At 53.7% G+C, this 17,402-nt stretch overlaps 1 protein-coding gene across 3 annotated transcripts in view; it reads right to left on the reverse strand.

The window, feature by feature from the left end:
- PMP22 (peripheral myelin protein 22) overlaps positions 1-17,164 on the reverse strand; it is a 34,319-nt gene extending 17,155 nt beyond the window's left edge. Inside the window, exons 1-3 of one of the 3 annotated variants that reach the window (XM_008270703.4) lie at positions 16,484-17,164; positions 12,271-12,383; positions 11,137-11,236 (exon numbers count right to left, since the gene is read on the reverse strand). In XM_008270703.4, the coding sequence (XP_008268925.1) occupies positions 11,137-11,236; positions 12,271-12,348 (178 nt within the window). In that variant the 5' untranslated portion in view covers positions 12,349-12,383; positions 16,484-17,164. Of the gene's footprint in view, positions 1-11,136; positions 11,237-12,270; positions 12,384-12,750; positions 13,293-14,065; positions 14,850-16,483 lie in introns of those variants that run through there. The other 2 variants (XM_002718844.5, XM_070061410.1) reach the window with 2 other exon arrangements.
- Between the last annotated feature and the right edge of the window lie 238 nt (positions 17,165-17,402).

The following is a 17,402-nucleotide window of genomic DNA, read 5'->3' on the forward strand; positions in this document are numbered from 1 at the left end:
CAGGATCCCCACCCCCAAACTCCAACCCACCACCATCACACAGATCGCCATTTTTCTTCTTTCTCTGTAAGAATACCATTCCAGAAATAGCTGAATTTCCAAGAGGTCCCCATCAAAACAATGTGGCCTTTGCCTCCAGGCGGCGCCCACCAGCTGGAGCCTTCCCAGGTCCCCGGCATCCACTTCTTCACCCACACAGACCAGCTGGGAGCTTAGGAATGGGGCTCAGGTCACAAGGGGAGGCTGTCAGCACAGGTTGGTGCTGGGCGTTTTAACTTGAGCAAAATCTTTAGCTGGTGACAGTGACAACAAACTGCTCACAGGGTGGAAAGAACCTTTTAACACAAGGGATTGTGTCTGAACCTGATTACAGGCTGTGTGTCCCTAATCTGAAAATCCAAAAGGCTCCAAGCCCCAAAACCTTTTGCGTGCTGACATGATGTCACACGTGGAAAATCCCACACCTGACCTCACGTGACAACACAGGTGCACTAGAGAAAACATATAAAACATTACTTCTAGGCTATCTGTACAAGGGGAACTTCACAAAACGCATGGAAAATACAATTAATAAGATAAATCTACTTTACTGCAAAAGTTCTTGAAATCCAGGCTTGGTGGATTCATAATATGCGTTTTCCATAGAGTTTTTGAAAACGCCTTTGTATACCATGTAAATTAGATATCAATGATTTTCATTCTAGACTCAGGGCCCCTCCCCAAGATCTCTCATTATGTAAATATGCCAAAATCCAAAATTATCTGAAATCCCAAACACTTCCAGTCCCAAGCTAAGGGACCCTCAACTCGGAGTATCATTCATTTTACTCGCTCCTGACTAAGACTCCATGGCAGGCTGGCACCGTGGCTCACTTGGCTAATCCTCTACCTGTGGCTCCGGCATCCCGGGTTCTAGTCCCGGTCCGGGTGCCGGATTCTGTCCCAGTTGCCCCTCTACCAGCCCAGCTCTCTGCTGTGGCCCAGAAAGGCAGTGGAGGATGGCCCAAGTGCTTGGGCCCTGCACCCGCATGGGAGACCAGGAGGAAGCTCCTGGCTCCTGGCTTCGGATTGGCGCAGCGTGCTGGAGGCAGCGGCCATTGTGGGGTGAACCAACAGTAAAGGAAAACCTTTCTCTCTGTCTCTCTCTCACTGTCCACTTTGCCTGTCAAAAAAAAAAAAAAAAGACTCCATAGCAAGCAAGGAGGCTACTTTCTCAGTTTTGTCTGGGTTTGCTAATTGGTCTTTGAACTTGAAAAGGGAATTCCAGGCAGTCACTGAGCAACCTAAGGTTACCTGAGAACAGTAAGGTTTAAGGTTTCATTTATAGCCTTGTTGGAAGACTCTAGAAACAGAAAGATCAAGATAGGCTGGATTTCCCAAAGAACAGTCTTGGGAGACTCGGTGAGAAACAGATACCAAAGTGGGCACAGGTTGCATGGTCCAGTATTTTGACCTCTCTCCTTGGATGTTCACAATGAACAATCACTTATTAAAGGCAATGAGGGGATGGGGCCAGTGCTGTGGCACAGCAGGTTAAAGCCCTGGCCTTCCATATGGACACCGGTTCAAGTCCCAGCTGCTCCACTTCCAATCCAGCTCTCTGCTATGGCCTGGGTTAGGCAGTGGAAGATGGCCTAAGTCCTTGGGCCCCTGCACCTGCATGGGAGACTCAGAAGGAGCTCCTGGATCCTGACTTCAGATCAGCTCAGCTCTGGCCATTACAGTCCTTTTGGGGGTGAACCAGCAGATAGAAGATCTCTCTCACTCTCTCTCTCTCTGGCTCTGGCTCTACCTCTCTAACTCTTTCAAATAAACAAAATAAATCTTTAAAAAGCAAATAAATAAAGGGCAGTGAGAAATCCTGGCTTTATTAATTAGTTTAAAAGCCTGATGAACTTTATTAAATTTAGTACATTTCAAATGTATTTATCAGGGAACTTTTTTTTTTTTTTTTAAGAACAGCTTACTTGAAAATGTTGAGGCCAAACTCAAGGCAGTTTAGCTTCCACACTGCAATTGTGAGCAGCGCAAATAGAGAAGGAACAGGACCCCAGTGTTGGGATTAAAAGGAATTCTCCATGTAAGAATAACCAGAGACCCCTTCCCCAAAGGGGTTAAATTGCCCCCAAAGAGACAAATAGGCCAAGCATGGAGATTAAGAGCAAGAGACAACACAGACTCCACCCCCGCCCAGCACACTGAACCAACCACCCACCCTGCCCCACACACAAAGATCTCCTTTGCTCCCTCTGGCCCCTGAAATTCTGTCCAAATTTCAAGACACAGTTCCAAGGTCACCTGCTTTTAGGATCACTTCATACCACAACTGTGAAGGTGCTTCCTGAAGTTTGTGGGAAATGGGATATCAAGATGTTTTTGGTGCAAAAAAAAATTAAAAAGAAGTTTAAAATCCATACAAGGAGTCTTCAAAATTTCGTGCAGAAAAGCAGACTCCTGGTGCTCAGTCTACTGGGTACTCTAATGAATGAAATGATCCAACCACCAGTTTTAAGATTTAGAATATACAAAAGGCAGAAAGGGAGGAGAGAAAATGACATGGAAGAAGTAGAGGGACTCTTTTCCCCCTTGCTCTCTGCTCAGAAGCCTGCCACACCAAGCCTCTGAGAACTGGCCCATGCCTGCTGTCTACAAGCCACCGTGGACATGGCTGGGCTCCAGCAGAGCTAACTAGCACCAGAAAAGTCACTGAGAGGAGGCAGGAGGCACTGCCCAGAGAAGAGAAGATAAATTGTAGTTTTCATGTATCTGCAGAGTGAGCCTATGAAGGAGAGACTGGCCACCTGCCGGTCCAGGGGGCACTAGAAAGTCTGAAAGCCTTGACATTGAGCCATGTGACTTGGGAGAGCCCAGCCTGGTACATCAGGTAAGGACAAAGGCAACCAGATATGATTGAATGAAAGAGGGCGCAGACATGGGTTTAGCAAAGTAATGTATCACATAGTGTGTTCTCATGGCAATATGGCCACTTGTTCTTGGGCCCTCGTTAACCAGGGGGGCGTCCAAGACCCAGCTCTGCACCCTGATCCCTTCTCTGGGCTCCTCAAGTAGCTCCATCCAGCACCATGACACTGAGTACCCTTCCATGCACAATAACACCTCTTGAACTTGGACTTCCAGCCCAGGCCTCTCCCTTGAGCTACAAACTTGCTTAGCTGACATCTCAGTCATAACAAATCCTGACATCCACTCCTCCCCCAAGCACCCTGTTCCTCCTCCAGTCTCCCCTAGTGCGGCCTAAAACCCCATTACATACCCAGTTGCTCAAGCCCCAAGCCTAGAAATCATCTCCATCCCTCCTTCCCTAAGCCCCTACATCTAACCCATCATAAATCCTGTCACTAGCCCCAGCTCCTCCTCCACTCCATTTCCATAGCTAAGGCACCGCCTCCCTCCTACAATTCTTGCAAGGATTAAATGCAGTGCTCTTAGAAGAATGTCTGGCACCTACATGAGCTGTATGCACCATCATCATCATCATCTTCATCATCCCCAGCCTGGACCATTTTCCACTCTTGCATCTCTCCCCAAAATCACTCTCAACAGAACAGTGAGAACGAGCTTTCCAACCCAAGTTAAAATCATGCCATGCCACTCTCTTAGTCCCTTTCTCTGGTATCCCTTCTGTCTTGAGTACCATGGCCAGTGAGGACCTAGTGACCCAACCCTCCAGTCCCCTTCCTGCAGCTAATGCAACCAGACACACCAAACTCTTCCTTGCCTTCAGCCTTGGCAAAGACCTTCCCATGAGTGGTCCCTCCCCTTCAGTATGGAAGGAAGGACCTTTGTAAGCCCCCTCCGTCCTCCCCAGCAAGGACTTTCTGGTCCAGCTGGTGAGCGCTTCCTGGATCACTCACGGGCTGCCTGCTGCCCAAGATGGCTGAGCTCCACAAGGCAGGCACCTGATTTTCCTCTGTGTACCTGCTTTTTGGAATGGGGCCTCGTCCACAGGATGGACCTCACTGTGACCTCTTCAAAAATGAAAAGGTCTCTCTTGAAAGGTAAGTTCCTCATCGCCAGCAGGGTGGACACATGGTAGACCTACCGCAGAGGGCTCTACAGCTACACGCGGTGGGGAGCAGATGACCACCAGGCCCTGTTTGGGGGGCAGTGACTGCTCAGTCAGCAGGCTTTACCCCTGCCACCCTCTCTCAGGAGCCAGAGGCCAACACCCACAGCCTCAGGCCCTGGAGGCATCTCTGTTCCCGGACACTTAATACCCTTCCATGCACAATAACGCCTCTTGAACTTGTACTGTTCCCGGAACAGTACAGATGCTTTCTCTGCTCTGGGAAAAGTCTAGGGATGAAGTTCAAGTGCTTCAGAAGCAAAGATTCTGAACGCCAAGATTCACGTGGTTCAGAAGCAGGCTGGGACCAGCATTCCACATGAACTCCTGGGTCCTGGCATTGGACGAGATACCTGAAGGATTGGGAGACCATCCTTTGGGGGCCGATGCTGTGGCATAGCAGGTTAAGCCTTTGCCTGTGGCGCTGCCATCTCATATGGGCACCTGTTCAAGTCCTGGCTGCTCCACTTCCAATCCAGCTCCCTGCTAATGTGCTGGGGGAAAGCAATGGATGATGACCTAGGTCCTTGGGCCCCTGCACCCACCTATGTGGGAGACCCAGAAGAAGCTCCTTGCTCCTGGCTTTGGATGGGCCCACCTCTGGCCATTGCAGCCATTTGGAGAGTGAACCAGTGGATGGAAGACCTTTCTGTCTGTATCTATGCCTCTCAAATAAATAAATCTTAAAAAAAAAAAAAAAAAAAGGAAAGACCATCATTTGGACACCACATCCTATCCACTGTACTTCCTTCACCCACTGGGGTCTGGGCATCCCACAAGTGCCTGTAAAATCAAGAACCATTACTTGGGGGAGAGATTATGGGTTGACTCAGGAAGCCACAAAGATGGTAAATTACAAAATATGAACCCATAAGTGCAGAGGGTCTCTTGTGTTTTCTACAATCTGACCAAAAGCTGAGCCACAGAGGAGGAGGGAGTCTGGCATCCCAGCCAAAATGACAATGCCACCAAATGGATCCATAAGGGAAAATCTGCAATCAATCTGAAGACAGAGACCACCAGAGACCACCAAGGGCTCATGTCGGGGAAGGTTGACACTGGCAAGAGGTTTATCTTCTCCTCCTTTTTAATCCATAGCACTGACTTAATGCTGCCCACAACCCATTCATGGACATGAGCTCATTCCTGCTTTTGCTCGAAATGGAAAAGGTAAGGAGGGGGCTGGTGTTGTGGCACAGTGGGTTAAGCCACAGCTTGCAACACCGGCATCCCATGTCAGAGCCCTGGTTCAACTACTGGCTGCTCCGCTTCTGATCCAGCTCCTTGCTAATGCACCTGGGAAAGCAGTGGAAAATGGTCCAAGTGCTTGGGCTCCTGCCACCCAAGTGAGACACCTGGTTGGAGATCCTGGCTCCTGACTGCAGCCTGCCCAGCCCAGGCTGTTGAGGCTATTTGGGGAGTAAATGAGCAGACAAAAAAAAATATCTGTCTCCTCTCTTTCTCTACCTCTCCCTCTCTCTGCCGTTAGTATATGTGCTGCTGAAGCAAACACCATCTCTCTGCCTTTAAACTTAAAAAAAAAAAAAAAAAAAAAGGAAGGTAAGAAGTGGCCATCATCCCAGCTTCTGGTCCTCGCTCCAGCCCACAATTTGACACAGCAGACATGGGCCCCTGTTTGTCCTCACCAAGAAATGAGGGACAGCAGGGGGCTGGGGGTAGCAAAGGATGCTCTGGGGACAGAGTAGAGGCAGGCCCAATTATTCTCATTATGAGTGGGGGTTAAGCACGGATTTCCCCTTTAAGAAGGAAAATGACACAGGAGTGTACACATGGCGGGCATCTAACATCTCCATTGATAAAAGTCTGTCAACCTCTTAGTTCTTCTGAGGCAAGACTCTGCAGCGGAGATGGGGTACGGTACCTGCTGAAGACAAGTTCTGCCTGGACCCTGCCTCCATATGAAGCTCATGAGGACCAGGCCAAGCGGCAGGGCCAGGCCAAGGCTGGGCCCTTCCAGCCTCCAAACAGCCTGGCACCCATGAATGGACCGTTCTGCTCCACAGCAGGTGCACACAGAGGGGACAGAGGAGAATGCGTCTGCACATTGGGATTTGGTATTTGCATCTTCTGGAAAGCTCAGAACAACAAGAAAAAAAAGCTGTAGTTCATGCATCTGCAAGGCACACATTTTGCTTGAACTCTCTGGGTCAGTAGGGATGTGCAGATGGGACTTGGCACACCCCTGCCCTGAGCCCGAGCCGCTGTCCAGATCTTAGCAGTTTGAGAAGCTCCAGGTCTAGGAACCGGCTCCACGGTTCTGTGCCCCTGTTTGCTTCTTATGCAGATGCCACCCCCGTGGGTCCTGTTTTCCATGCCCTAAGATTCTACTTTCTTAATAAAGGCAGAGAGAACCTTCTCTTACAACAACAACCAAAATCCCTCAAGTGTTTTCCAGATCGTGCCAATCAAAGGTCTCCACGAGGAAAGCGTGTGAGGCAACAAAAGGAAAGAAAACCATTTCATCCCCCAGGACCGTCCCTGGGGCTGTATGGGGGGCACACATGCTTTCTACGCATTCAGGAGCACTTGGGACAAACCACGCCACTGAGAAACACATGTAAGCCACAGCAGGTCTGAATGACATCATAAACAGCAGGGAGCCGTCCGAGCATCTGGAAGGAAGTTGAGCTCTTACTCCTTGCTCTCTGCTCCCACGTGTCCTCACCTACGCCCACCTCATGCCCTCTTCGGCAACCTTGAACTTGATGACACCCCCGGGGGTCACCCCTCCAAGAGGCTTCCCTGCCCCATTGCAATCCCCCAAGATCCCATCACCCCGTCTTCTTGCTACAGTTTCCATCACTTGTCCCCCAAGCCCTTCATCGACAGTTTTGTCCAACAAAAATGAAAGCTCTCGTTCACTCTTAGGTCCTCAATGCCCCAGTAGTGGAGACATCCAACAAATAGTTCCAAATGAGAGATCACAAGGGAAGGAGACGGGGGATGGAAGAGGAGGGATGAGGAGAGATCCTGCCGCTAGAGATGGTGAAATTCCAGGATGAAGGGCAGGGTGGGAGGGTCAGGGGAGGAGGAGGAGGAGGTTTTCTGGAAGCAGGAGCAGGTGCATCGGGTAGGGTACCAAGACCTGTGACAGCTCCACCTGAGGTTCACACAAAGGCAGGGGCTCTGTTTTAAAAGGAGGAGTGATACGATCAGGGTTGGATTCAACACAAGAAATGAATGACAAGGAAGCAAGGGAAGGTGCAGGCTAGTGAGCCCGGGGGCTGCCTGGGCAGCTCTGTGGCTAGTGGCAGTGCCTAGGAGAATCTAAAGAATGCTGAAGGAATTTAGCCCTGGACGGAGCCATTGCAACTATCATAGGAGCACGCCCCTGGGTATGGAGGGCACGGTCAGAGTCCGCGAGGGAAGCGCCTCACTCCCGGGTCATGGGGAGGCACCTGCTGTTAAATTTCTATGAGTGGAGAAGCCGTGCTTCCCAAAGTCCACGTGACAGTTCTCAACCTCGCTCGTTATCAACTGTAGGTGTGACCCTGTGAGTAGCTTAGCAGGGAAAGGTAGAAAACCATGTGGTCTATCCAGGGATATGTCACTAAAAGAGCAAGGGACACATTCTTCCTCTCCTTCTGTCTCCACCCAGTGTATGGATGAGATGGCTGGAGCTATGGCACCTCTTAGTCTATGACGACAAGGGCCAAACCCAAGAGACAGCAAAGAAATGAACTAGAAAGTGCCTGGCTTCTGACAATGGATCTGTCATTCCTCTCCCAGCCTGCTTGCTGCCAGACTTCTTCTAAAAGAAAGACAAAGGAACCACCCTATTTACAACTCTCATGGGAAGATGATCTAGTACACACATTGGAGTTCACACTTAACCAGAACACCAGCCAACTGGTCTACCACACCCCACGCATTGCTTTCCCCTGGCCTTGAATTGCTACTGCTCACACAGGGAACATTCCCTCTCCCCCCCCCCCCCCCCCGCCAAAGCCTGCATGTACTTATGTCCCGGGGGCTGGATCAAGTTCTACCTCCCACCAGAGATTTCCCATCCACTTCCTCCCTGGTCCCTTGCACTGTTCATCAGCTCCCACTCACCATCTGCCCTACGCTGCCCTCAGAGTGGGTGATTCATCCCTCCATACTTGTGTGCTGACTCCTCAGTGATGCTTGGGATCACTCAAGGTCAAGGCCCATCACGTCCAGCTCCTGGTATTCCCTGGGCCAAGGAGAACGTCTATCTGACCCAAGGTCACAATGAACACGCTTCGACCTCTGCCTACAGCCAGGTGGAGGAGGAGACAGCCAGAAGGTGTGTGAATAAATTTCTAAAAACACGAAGGCGTCTCTAACCACTTCCAGCAGCAAGAGGTGGTTTGGGGGGAAACAGCCGTGCCCTTCAAACCCCTATAAGCTCAGTGAGAGACCGAGACGTGGCACAGTGCCGGGAGGCTCCGTTCACACAGAAAACAATGTGAATGGTGACCCCCAGAGAGAAGCAAGCCCCCTTCAGAAAACAAACTTCCAGTGACACAAGCCACCTGGCTCTCCCCTAACACACTCACAACAGATTCTGCACACAGAGATGCTCAAAAACGAATATGATGACTTCACAAGACATTTCCAACAGTCTAGGGGCAAATACACACACGCATGAGAAGGGATTTGCCACTAACAGTTCATTTGCCAAGGGGACTTTGGCAAAAACTGGACTTTATTTTTTGCCTTACTGTTTGCCACAGCGACTGTAAAACCCCATAGAGGGATGAAAGTATGGGCCTCTTAAAACCCCACAAAATCTGTTCTCTGTATAGGAATAAAAAATTTAAAAAAAAAAAAAAGGAAAGAAAGGAAGGAAGGAAGGAAGGAAGGAAGGAAGGAAGGAAGGAAGGAAGGAAGGAAGGGCCGGCCAAGGAGGCCCAGCAGGGGGCGCTACTCCAAGCTGCAGCTGCCCCACACCACGACCCAGCAGGAGGCCGTCAGCACGGGTCACTTCTCACTTAGCATAAGCACAACTGGAAGCAAACCCAGCCTGCCTAGGGTGTGTCCAGATGTCCTCCACGTGTGAGAGCCCAGAAGGCGCACGTGGAGGAGAAGGGACACTCTGGGGCCCCCCGCTCCCCCAGCCATGGAACGCCACCAGCCAGACAGGCAGCCCTCGAAGCCAGGACACCTTAACCCAAGAAGATGGGCCAGGCCCACGAGGGTAAGTTGAGGGCTAAGAATTTTCCCCGTTTAAAATAGCGCTTGTCCCTCCCGGATCGAGGCTTGGAGCGCGAGTGGCCGCTACTCCCAACAGAGTGCCGGATTCCGTGCCGGCCCCGCGTGGCCAGATGCCACTTGGGGATGGCGCCTGTGGACACTGAGACCGGAGTCTCAGGGAAAGCTCGCCCTCCTCGGGCTGAGTCGCCACTTGTGACCACCAGGTGTCAGTAGCGAGTACGGAGTACAGCAAATCCCAGCCCCAGTCGCTTCCTGCAGGGGAGGCACGGGGTGCTGTCTGTGGCTTTGGGGACAGCAGTGTTACCATCACATTGTCAGGCACTCCTGGGTATTCCATGCAATCTGCCCCAAATGCAATATTCAGGATGGTTTCATTTATTTATTTTTAATATTAGCTTACTTAGAGAGAGAGAGAGAGAGAGAGAGAGAGAGAAATCTCATTCACTGGTTCACCTCCCTCAAATGCCTGCAATGCCTGGGCCATAACTGGGAGCCAGGAGCTCACTCCAGGTTTCCCATGTGGGTGGCAGGAACCCAGTTCCTTGAGCCATCATCACGTTAGCAAGAAGCTGGAGTTAGAAGCTGGAGCTGGGAACTGAACTCTGATATGGGATGCAGGTGTCTTAATGACTATCTCCACTGCTAGGCCAAAAGCCCTCACAATTAGGGTGATTTTCATTCCGTGTCTCTCCTAGGCTTGGATAAAAAATTCAGCAACGCTCACTTACTAGGGTTGGGGTCTTTCTGCCTCCCTCCAACCCCGAACTCGGGAAGGAGGCATCACAGAACAGGTTTTCTCTTTCTTGCCTATGCTCCCCATATCCATTACCAAGCAAGCATTTTAGCAGTTCCTGGTTATACTGAGGTTCAAGGTATCTGGTTAGCAAGGTTCCAGAGACATCCTTGGGTGCCCCTAGGAGCAGAAAGCCCTAGGAGGACAAGTCCAGCAGAGAAACTGCAGGGTGCAAAGCCAGAGCCAAGGGCTGCACCACTGCCTGCTTTGCTGTGCCGGGTCTAAGCTGGTTCCTCTCCCTGGGTGTGGCACCTTCCACATAAATATTGCATCTATGAATAGCTGCAGTAATATTGCAAGCTGCGCTTTATTGGCCTTTTAAATCTATGACGCCAGGGAAGCTCTGCATAGTTTCTTCCCTCTCTGGGCTAAAGGCTTGGGCTTTGGAACAAAAGCCCGTGTTAACCCAGGCACACCCAGTCACCAACACAACACACAGCCTCTGCCTCAGTCTCTGCCTGCAAAGACCCAGGGACCCCTGCTCAGCACTCCTGCTCCACTGGGTGCTTGGGGGTGACCTGACAGGTGCTTTCGCCACCCGCTGCCCCTTCACTTAAAACCCGGATGAAGCCTGGTTTCTGCTATTACACATGAGGAGGACAAGGAGAAATTGAGTATCCCAGACAAAGGACTCCAGGCTCTGCTTAGTGTTTTACAAAGAGCTTCAAGTCGCCCCTTTTGCCCCAAGGAAACACTCAAAGACAGTGAAGCTAAGTGACGCCACTGAAGCCCAACCCAGGAAAAGGCAGGACCCAAAGCTGTTGGAGACAGCCCCCTATGCAGGAGGAGGCACAAGCCGTGGGTGGACACAGGCAATCACTGAATGACAGGCACCTGCTGGAGCCAGCGTCCCCACGGGGTCTGCGGGGGTCTAGCCAGCATGCTGCCTTTCTTCCCTACTCATGTCCACTTCTCCCCGGGGCTTTCATCTTGGGTCACATTCCACCCCTCCCCTCCCCCCGCAACAAGTCTCCAGGAAGCAGCATTTCCAGGGGTGAGAAGCCCGTGACGGACACCCAAAGGGCAAGGTCATGGAGCAGAAGCCCTGCCTCACCGTTCGCCGACGACGAGAAACAGTGGTGGACGTTTCCTGACGAGGACGTGCTGCAGTTCTGCCAGAGGTCGGTGGAGTGTCCATTGCCCACGAGCCAATGCTAGAAAGAACCACACGGCCCCAAGTCAGCAGAGAGACGGCTGCGAGAGGCCCCAGCCACTGGGCCACCTGGCCAGCCCCATCCCTGCCCTGTGAAGTTCATGTCCCAGAAAGCACCCATCAGACTGAGGGGACAGCCAGGGTTGCACGAGTGAAAAACACACACAGACTCACACATACACATAGAAACTCACACACACACACACACACACACACACACACAGCTACACTCAAGCCATCCATAGGCTCCCCCAGCATCCAAGCTTTCTCTCCTCCCTTGTCTCCCTGGGTTATCACTCCCCAAAGCCCCATCTCTCTGAACCCACCGATCTCTGTCCGAGAATTCTCATCAGACAAGAATATCATCAGGTGCAATTAAGAAGCAAGAAGCTGGCCGGTGATAACCCAACTGCACTGATTCCCATCTAACAGACTGGAAGATCATGCTGACAACCTGCCTTACAAGAGTTAAGCTAAAGCCCTGGTCACAGAATTGCCTGAATTTTGTGCTCACCCTGGTGGTGGCCAAGAAAGGGACTCTAACTAACACCAAGCTACTTTCACGGGTTCGTCACAAAACGGATGCCACGGAGTGACGGTGCCATGGACAAGGTCCAGGAGTCGCATCATGAAACTGACCTGGGGCTGTGAACTCTCTGGAATCGTTAACTTTCCCAATTCAATTCCTACAAGGGGGTTTTATGAAGCTAATCCACCCATCGGAGGAAGATCGATGTATACCAATATTCGAATTCCAACATAGTTGCCATCAAGAGTGGGAAAAATCTAAACCATTTGATCCCTTGAGGGCACGGGATCCTGGATCTACACTCAAGTTTATTGATCTTCCAGGAGTGCCTAGTCCAGCGCTCGCTTCCTTGCGCGCTCTCAGAGCGATCCAGAAGGGGGAAGATAGAGAAACCTCGCAGAAACGCCCCCGGACGCCTAACACTTGACGGTTGTCTGTCTAAAAACACCGCCACCCAGTCCCGAACGAGAGAGAGCGCGCCCAGGGCTGGCGCGCCCGGCACTCACGCTGACGATGGTGGAGACGAAGAGCAGCACCAGTACGGCCACATGGAGCACGATGATACCCAGCAGCAACAGCAGCATCCTGGCGGCGAGTTCTGCTCGGCGGAGGTTCCTGCCTGCCAGGGGGAGAGAGAGTGAGAGCTGTGCCCAAGCGAGGCCCCGAAGCAGGGCAGGGCGGGGCGGCCAGCAGGCTGCGCGGGCCGGGCGCGCCGGGGAGGAGCGCGCCGAGGGGAGGATCCTGGCGCTAGCGGAATGCCTGGGCCTGGCCCCGTGCCCGCCCACCCTGGCGAGCGCGCCCTCCTGGAGCCGCCCGGCGGCCAAGAGGGGGCAGCAGCCGATCGCGGGATCCCCTCCCCGCAGCCTGCGAAGGAGCCCAACCGGCGGTGCGCACGTCGAAATCGGCCCGCAGGAAGTTTTCCAGAATGAGGAGCCGAAGCCCCTGCATCCGTCCCCTCTCCCCCCGGACACCTCTCGGGGGACAGCCTGCCTTGGAGAAGCGATAGGGACAGGCCCGCTTTCTCCCGAACCCCTGTGCAGACGGCGAAGTCTTCTGCGCGGTGGAGGCAGAGGTGCGGCGGGTGGGCACCTAGATTCCCGCCAGAGCTCTTGGGACACACACACACACACACACACACACACCGCCAGTGCCTGCTCTTGGCGGGGACAGTGTGGCTGGCTGCGACGCTGCTTTCCCAGACCCCGGTGCGCTCTCATTCCGTTAGTCTCCCGAGTTTCCACCCACTTCTGCCAGCGCCCTGGCCCCAGCTCGGCCTGGCATGGACATTGGCGACTCTGGAGAGACGGAGCAGAGCCGGGAGGAGGAGGGGAGTAGGGGGGAGCGGTGAGTGTGGAAAGGAAAGAATGGCCCGGGAAGGCTGCCTGGACCCTGCGCTTCCCACCCACCGTGCGTCCCCCCTCCCCGGCGGCCCCTGGGGAAGGCGGGGAGCGCTGTGCTCCCAGGCTAGCCCCTAGCACGTCCGCCAAGGGGGTCTAGCGTGCGCCCCAGGCATGCGCAACCCAGGCGCGAACCTGGTCCAGCCTTGGCAACGGTCTAGGGGCTATAGAGGAAGCAGACGCCCAGCGGGGACGAGAGGCGGACCGGACCGCAAAGGGTTGAATCGGAGGAGGAGTCCAGCCCGGGAGAGCCGGCAGGCCATCCTCTCAGGCAGGCGTGAGGTCCTGCGCTCTCCGTTTAGCCTCTGGGGAACCGCGGGTTAAGCGACCTGTTCCGAGCTATGCGCGACAGTAAAAGCGCAGCCTTATCTTTGGGAACAGAGGCTTGGGCCAGGGTGACTATTTCCAAAAGTCCGTTTAAAAAGTACCCAAGCCCAGGCCCTTGCTCCGTTTCTGTCCACGAGAAACTCTGAGAGGCACAGCAGCAGCAAGGAGGGAAGTTTTCCGGTGTCTTCCAGAGCCGATAAATGCAATCCGATGGCCCCTGGCGCAAGGGAGAAGGGCGCTCGGGCAGGTGACCAGCAGCTGGGGGACTGGGGACCCGGGACCCCCGGGATATCCGCCGCCAGGACTGCGTTCCGCGTGCGTCCCTGAGCGGGCGCCTCTCCAGCAAGGCTCCCTTGGACACCCAGAGCCTGCAGCCCCAACACCAGCAGCGCCAGCCTCGCCCTATAACAGCCTGCATCCCTGCGGGTGGGAGCGATGGGGCAGGCGGGTGCCGGCGCTGTCGGGGACCTCGGCCCGAGCCCGCGCCTGCCCGGAGCTTCCCGGCCCCGCATCGACGGAGGATGCGCATAATTTTTCTCCTCCATCCCCTGTCCAAGTACCCCACCAAGTTACTTACAGCCCCGAGGGAGTAGCTGTCCCCTGATCCTCGGAGGGGGGCTCGAGCTCAAACTCGGGTGCGTTCGCTGGGCGGCTGGTGTCCCCGAGGACAGCTGTGCGGCGGGGCTGCGCGCGCGCGAAGCCAGGGGCCAGTGGGAGGCTCCCGGCGTTCCCCTTTAACGGGAACACCGCCCTGTTTGCGTCGCCGCAGCAGGGTGTGTCCCTGGGTCGGCGTGCACGCCAGGGCGGGACTCCGGCAGGAGAGGGGGCCGGAGGAGGGCGGGAGGGGGCGCGGGAGACTGTTGCCGGGCCTGGAAAAAGTCAGTGTCTGCAAAACCGCGGCGACTTGGACTCCGAAACTGGAAGCCGCTGAGCTTTCTCACCTCCCTCCCACCTCCCTCTGGCTCCGCCCAGCTCTGGGAAACTCGAGTGTAGACCGGGAATCTGGCCCCTCTGTGCCCACGTGGAAAAAAATAAAATAAAATGAAGCCATGCCAGACGGCGCCCCGAGGGTCCCCCGACGCCGACTGCCGCCACGCGGGGGCTGAGCCCGGATTCCTCTCCTCTCCGTCCCGCGACCTTAAGCGCAGGAAGAGGTTCCTGCTGCTCTGGGATCCTGGTGCACCTGGCCGGCCCCAAGCCCGTGCCTGCCGTCAGGGGCTGTGCCTAGCGTTCCGAACGTTCCAGGGACTCGGGCTAGCGGGCGCTGCCTGGATGGGAATGAGAGCAAGGAAGGCGAGCAAGGCCAACCGCCTGCCGGACAGGGTGCCCTGGGGAGATCCGGCCCTCCTGGCCGAGGCAAAGCCGGGCTACGACCGAGTAAGGTCCAGGCTACCTGCGGCAGTTTGGCTGGACTCCCAGCCTTGGCTGGCGTCCTGGCCACGGGGTTGGGGGCGGGGGACGGTGAGGGAGGTGGCCCTTTGAGTTGGGGGAAGAGCAGCCAAGGGAATCAGCTGATTCATCGGCCGCCTAAATGTGGTCCGCCCAGAGAGATAGGGAGATAGGCTGGCCCTGCTCAGCTTGGCGCAGGTGCACCCAAGACGGCCAGCCCCGGGGCTTAGACCAACCAGGACACACGCGGCACAGGGAGTAGGGATGTGGATGTTAAATGTTGTTTGCCTACAAATGCACCTGTACACACACACACACCTCCCTACCTGCTCTTGTACTCTCATAAACCCTCATAGCTCCAAATAATTCCAATCATTCTATATTTTCCTGTTTTATAGGAGCCATCTTTGGCTTATCCAATAGTTTTACCCTTTAAGGCAAAATAACTTTGAAAGCTTTTTCAAACACCCATCTTTGAAAAACTCTGATACCATTTGATGAAAAAGAATGCTTGCGTAAAACATTTTCTTCACGGGCCTGGGCTACTCCACTTGCACTTGGCAATCCAGTGCCTGTGAGAGGCAGTGCGGTCCCATGGTTAGGGCTCAGACACAGCTGCCCGCTCCACTTCCGTTAAGAGCTTGGAGAGTTTCTGAAGCCTGCTGAGCTGAGGTTTCTCATCTGCAGTCGGTTAACCCTCATATCAGATTCTCCAAGGCAGAGCCGACCCACCCCTGCGTGAAGATGGTTTCTAGCTGTAGCCCACGGTTCTGCATGTGTATATACAGTTATGCAAAAGTGCACAGGCCAGCGGAAAGACTGAAGAAATCCAAGTATTGTCTCCCCTCCATGGGTCGTTTGAGAGGTCAGATTTACCCTAAAAGCCATTGCTTTGTCTTGCACCATTCGGCCTTTGCTTAACCAACATCTATGTGGTCACTACGTGTTCTTAGCACTTGTCAAATATTAGCATATGTAATTCCGGCTTTGCTTTCTCTTCCTTTTATTTTTTTTTTTAAATAAACTTGGACATGAAGTATAACACACATCTAGGAACATGCGCCCATTGTCATGCAGAACTCAGGGTGTCCTGTCTTCTGAACCCAGGATTTTCATCTGTAACCACCGAACCACCTGCTGCCAGGCAGGTGAACCCACCCATCCCCTCGCCGCCTCCCTACTTCCTACCTGACTCCCACTCAGTGCCTCTGTGCCCATCAGGCACGGCCACACCCAGGGCCCGGCCAGCCACAGGTGAGAGCTTCTTTCCCCCGACCTGCTTACCCAGGGTCACCTGCCAACAGTGCACACGGCTCAGACCTCTCTCCCCCTGCCTGTCTGGATGTGCTGAGGTTTCTAGACACTCTCGGCTGGGCTTCCTGCCTCCCCAGCCAGAACACACATCCAACTCTTTAACCAAGGTCCTAAAACATTCCTCCGACTCTCCAGCCACTTCCAACACAAACGCACAGTCTGTACTGTAACCCTTTCTGTCTGTAGTTGGGGAAGGAGGGCGGTGGGGGGGGGGGGCAAAGAATCGTGCCGCTTACCACCAAACAAAGCTCACACCACCCACCCAGAGGCACAGTTGGTCACTGGAACTCACCGGCCCAGACAGCGTAACCCCTTCCTCCGCGCGGATTGCTTTGTATCAAGTGTAAGTGGTGCCAAGGCAAGGCCCGCTCCACGGGGCAGCCAGAGACTGGGCTCCCGGGGATGCTTCCCGGTGGTGCTTCCTGCGGTTGAAGGCAGAGCAAACGGGAGACTTTGCAGTTTATTCAGAGGCTGGTCCAATGCTGGCATATGTCGTGGTGGCCTGAGAGGTGCCCGGCCTCTGCTATTTAAAGAGACAGTGCCCGGTTTTGTAGGACCTCCTGGAGGAGAGTGAGCCCAAGAAGGCTGGCCGACCAGCCGGGATTGAAAACCTGGAATCCACAGGCAACAGAGCTCTGGGCATGCCTGAAACCTGGGAGATAGGAGCCAGTGATCCCCTCTGTCCCCGGGGAATTTTGCAATGAGGAAAGTTTCAAGAGTTCTTTAAGAAATGTTTATTTTGCTGCAAAAAAAAAAAAATCTGAGATCCTGGTATAGTTTCTTCACAATGTGCCTTTTCCATGAGCTTTTGGGAAAGCCTGTGTGCTGTGCAAATGGTCTGGGTTGCTTAGTATAATATGTGCTCAGTTAAAGTCCATTTCACATCAGCACCGTTCTTGCAAGGGTTTCCAGAGCACAGTTTGCTGCTCAGAGCCTCACGCGAGGGCACCAGATGCGTCCAAGCCAGCAAATCGGACTCCCTTTGCTCGGCTACCCACTCTGTCTGCCTGGACCCCGCCCTGGTGAGCCACCCTGGCAGCAGGTCAGAGTGAAATTAGGGAAGTGCATTCTTCCGGCTCTATTTTTATATACCCTGAATCAACTCATTAGTAAATGTCTACTTTTTTTTTACTTATTTGAAAAGTGGTGAGACAGGCAGCTCCCCTTTTGCAGTCCCCTCAAGACCTCTCTCTCTCTCTCTCTCTCTCTCT

The sequence above is a fragment of the Oryctolagus cuniculus genome, chromosome 17 (assembly GCF_964237555.1).
Source record: "Oryctolagus cuniculus chromosome 17, mOryCun1.1, whole genome shotgun sequence".
Classification (NCBI taxonomy): Eukaryota; Metazoa; Chordata; class Mammalia; order Lagomorpha; family Leporidae; genus Oryctolagus; species Oryctolagus cuniculus.